The 4,586-nt window shown below is 42.7% G+C and overlaps 1 protein-coding gene across 1 annotated transcript; it reads left to right on the top strand.

Moving 5' to 3' along the window:
- Positions 1-731: 731 nt before the first annotated feature.
- TCIM (transcriptional and immune response regulator) lies at positions 732-1,647 on the top strand. Its single transcript, XM_068272340.1, has one exon. The coding sequence runs from the start codon at positions 829-831 to the stop codon at positions 1,114-1,116; it is 288 nt and encodes a 95-aa protein (XP_068128441.1). The 5' UTR covers positions 732-828; the 3' UTR covers positions 1,117-1,647.
- Positions 1,648-4,586: the final 2,939 nt, after the last annotated feature.

The following is a 4,586-nucleotide window of genomic DNA, read 5'->3' as shown; positions in this document are numbered from 1 at the left end:
CCTGTTTTCATGCAGCATATCTGCTGAACTCCCTTGTCAGAAATAATTTCCTCTAATCCTTCCCATTAGACAACACGTGCAGGAGCCGTTTCCTGCAAGCGTTGAATAGGGATGTTGCGGTGCGACGCTGAGTAGCGGCGGTAGTAATTAATTAACCTGACGGGAAAACGCTGATTCCCGACGATAAAAAGCTCCCGGGTGCGTCGAACCGCAACGCATCGAAACGTAGCGTCAGGAGTGAAAGGTAAAATGAAAGTCTATGGACTTTCATTTTACCTTGGTTAACGCAAAGTTTCGACTATGCGTTGAAACGCCGAAAAGGCTCTGGTGTGAAAGAGCCCTACAGAAAATGTGCAGCAGAACATGAATAAGTAAACTGCAGTGCTGGAACGGTATCATCCCAGAGGCTGAGGTAACTGTGGTGGAAGTTCTGGGAAGGAGAATGCTGTGTGCTTCTGCAGTGCATGCTGACCTGCATATGCAGAGGTGGAAGCTAGTAAAGATTTAATTGAAAAGCAAGCTGTGTTATTGCCAGTCCTTAAATTAAAAAAAAAAAAGTCTTTAAGGATTAGACAGGATTTTCAGCAGAAGTACTGCATTGTCTCCAGGGGTAGAACTCCAATCCAGAGGGAGGAGGTGGAAGGGGTTAATCACTGAGTTCCGGTCCTTCCCAGGGGGTGGATGATCTCAGCAGAGCAGTGACAGCTCTGGGTATATAAGCAGCTCTGTGGCTGGTATTCAGCATTAGCTGTGAAAATCACATAGCTAACAGCAGCCTCTAGCTGATCACACTGCCTAGACAGCAGCACCACCACTACCACCTGCACTATGTCCACCTCCCTGAGAGTCAGCCCATCTGTCCATGGCTACCACTTCGACACTGTCAACCGCAAGAGAGCCACTGGCAATATCTTTGAAGGAGTGGACCAGGACTCTCTGCAGAGGCTTTTTAAAAAGACAGGTGACAAGAAAGCTGAGGACAGAGCCAGGATCATCTTCTGCATCGACCAAGACGATGAGGAGAAAGCCAGGGCTCTGCTGTCCCTCAAGCAGAGGACCAGAGACAAGATCCGACAGTTTCTCAAGCTCAGGAAGCTCCCCATCAAGGTCCTTTGAGCATGATGACTGCAGAGCTTGCAATCGAAGCTCAGATGTTGATCTTGCAAAAAAGACTGGTCTGGAGAAAACCGGCGAGGACGGTTCTACAAGCCTGACATTCATTTCTTGAAAGCCTGATCCCGTGCTGTATTCCGGGACTGGTCTGCAGAGCTTGCAATCCAATCTCAAGAGACTGTCCTGATGAAGGCGAGACATGTCCCAAGTCCTAACAAGACTGTTTCGAAGGACTGACTGTTCTCTCCAGAGAAGCGGAAAGAGATGGCACCAGCCAGGCCACCACGTGGGTGACTGGAGGAGCTGAGATGCTCAGGCTGGGAAGGAGGAGATGACTGCCATATGCTGTGCCCTGTGAATGGACAATAGCCAGTACTGGGGGTAGCAGCTTCCAAAGTGCGCAGAGAAGCACACAGAGGACTGAGATGATGCTGAGAGCATGAACGTTACTTTTCCTGGTGCTTTACATTGAGTTAAGCTATTTATTTAAGTTTTTTTTACTATATGATTAATAAATTATTTTGATTATTCATATTTCACTTGTACTTTTCTTATTTATATTAGAAGTGCAGACTACCTGCTTTGAGCAAAGTATGTTTATGGGTTACAAAATTAATATTGCACATTTATACTCCAAGGTGTTCATTAATTAATATTGCACGTATAAGTGGTGTTCAATTAATATTTCAACTAACTCCATGTTGAAACAGTAACAAGAAATATTGCACATATAAATCCAAGATGTTCATCCACTTCTTCAATGAATATTGCCCATATATGGTAACTAAATGGTGCTCACTCTCTGGTTCGTTGAATATTGCACATAAAAGTCCATGGTGTTCAAACTCTGGTACAATGAATAATGCACATATAAATCTGGTACAAGAAAAACTGCACATATAAGGTTGTTCATCCACTTCTTCAGTAAATGTTGCACATATAGTACAAACTGGTACACTGCATATTGCACATAGAACCCAAAGGTGTTCTAACTCTGGCACAAGGAATGTTGCACATATAACTCTGGTGTTCATCCAAGTCTTTAATGAATATTGCACGTATAATTCTGTGGTGTTCAAACTCTGGTACCCTGCATATTGCACATACAACTTTTGTACTTATCCACTTCTTCAATGAATATTGCACATATAATTCTGTAGTGTTCAAACTCTGGTACGCTACATATTACACATACGACTCAATGGTGTTTAAACTCTGGTACAATGCATATTGCACACAAAACTTCCTGGTGTTCAAACTGGTACATTGCATATTGCACATATAACTTCATGGTGTTCAAACCGGTACAATGCATATTGCACATATAACTTCCTGGTGTTCAAACTGGTACAATGCATATTGCACACAAAACTTCCTGGTGTTCAAACTGGTACAATGCATATTGCACATATAACTTCCTGGTGTTCAAACTGGTACAATGCATATTGCACACAAAACTTCCTGGTGTTCAAACTGGTACAATGCATATTGCACATATAACTTCCTGGTGTTCAAACTGGTACAATGCATATTTCACATATAACTTCCTGGTGTTTAAACTCTGGTACAATGCATATTGCACATATAACTTCAGGGTGTTCAAACTGGTACAATGCATATTGTGCATATAACTTTCTAGTGTTCAAACTCTGTTACAATGCATATTGCACTCATAACTTCCTGGAGTTCAAACTGGTACAATGCATATTGCACATATAACTTCCTGGTGTTCAAACTGGTACATTGCATATTGCACATATAACTTCATGGTGTTCAAACCGGTACAATGCATATTGCACATATAACTTCCTGGTGTTCAAACTGGTACAATGCATATTGCACACAAAACTTCCCGGTGTTCAAACTGGTACAACGCATATTGCACATATAACTTCATGGTGTTCAAACTGGTACAATGCATATTGCACATATAACTTCCTGGTGTTCAAACTGGTACAATGCATATTGCACACATAACTTCCCGGTGTTCAAACTGGTACAATGCATATTGCACATATAACTTCATGGTGTTCAAACTGGTACAATGCATATTGCGCATATAACTTTCTAGTGTTCAAACTCTGGTACAATGCATATTGCACACATAACATCCTGGTGTTCAAACTCGAACAATGCATATTGCACATATAACTTCCTGGTGTTCAAACTGGTACAATGCATATTGCACATATAACTTCCTGGTGTTCATCCATTGTTTCAGTGAATTTTGCACTTATAACTAATTGGTGTCTAGGTTTGGTTTAAGGAACACTGCTCATACAATTTCACGATGGTCTAATTCCGATTCAGTAAAAATTGAGCATGTAACGCTATGGTGTTCAAACACTTGTTCAGTAAATATTCCACGTATAACTCAGTGGGGTTCACCTACCCTAGAGGCTACATTCCCACAGTTTTTGTGTAGTAGAACTAAAAGAACCAGCATGCCCACAGGGCAAAAGTTCAACATCTTTGGATCTCCACTCTGTAGGGTGGAGTCAGTATAAACACTGTGAAAGATGCTATTCCCCTACATAACACTGATATAAATGGATTGTGGTTACTACCGGTACTCTTTCCTCCTATGCTGGGCATACATGGTTCGTTTCTGCTGCTCGATTCTAAGCTCGATCGTTTTTGCCGCTCGATTCTGCAGTCGATTCTTTTATCTTTTGCTCGTTTTCTTAATTTTTTCCACTCACTTCTATCAGGAATCGACTGGCAAAACGATTGAACAGGAGATCGGCTATGTCGGAAATGATCTATCTAACAATCTATCTGCCTCAAAAACGACCCGTGTATTCCCAGCATAACAGAGGCTCAGTCACCTGCTTACACTTGTCCAGAAGAGTGCCAGCAAAAAGTATCCTGCTGTAGGCATACAGTAATATTAGCATAATAATCAATCCACAATATCATGGACTGGAGATATCTGCTAATACAAGACAATAAAAACGAAAGCTTAATCATTTCATAAAAGTAGCCTTCTGTCTTAATGTAGGCAAGTGAAAGAAAAACAGGAAATAGGGAAGAGGAAGCTCAAGCGTAAAACTACAATTATCCCATATAAGGCACCAAAAGCACAATCACAGGGCCACCTTGAAGCATTGAACTGAAAACTGTAAGGATAGGGTTAAAGAGGGTTAAAGGGCCGGTTTACACAGACGCTTGGCAGGCATTTACCGCCAGCGTCCGGAACTTGTCATCAAATGTTTCCATTCAAGTGAATGGGAACGTTTGTATCAGGCGGCGTGGATCGATTACTGGCGTTTGCACGAACGCGGCGTTCCGATCCCGATTTTCCCCATTGTTCAAGGCGACCCTGGACTCCGCATGCAGCGTCCAGGGGTGATTACCGGCGTGTTTTCGTGTCTCCCTGCGGGGACGAAAACCGCTGACTGCCGAAAGCCTGCACAAGCCCCGAACAAGACGCCGGCAAAAGGGACGCAGCTAGAAGCCCGTCTGAACCGGCC

This window comes from Hyperolius riggenbachi, chromosome 3, assembly GCF_040937935.1.
Source record: "Hyperolius riggenbachi isolate aHypRig1 chromosome 3, aHypRig1.pri, whole genome shotgun sequence".
Lineage (NCBI taxonomy): Eukaryota > Metazoa > Chordata > Amphibia > Anura > Hyperoliidae > Hyperolius > Hyperolius riggenbachi.
Note: the sequence above shows the minus strand (reverse complement) of the source record. Positions and strands in the feature narration are given on the sequence as shown.

Bases quoted from the DNA above. Each gene is read 5' to 3' on its own strand.
- TCIM (XM_068272340.1), top strand. From the start codon at position 829: ATGTCCACCTCCCTGAGAGTCAGCCCATCTGTCCATGGCTACCACTTC.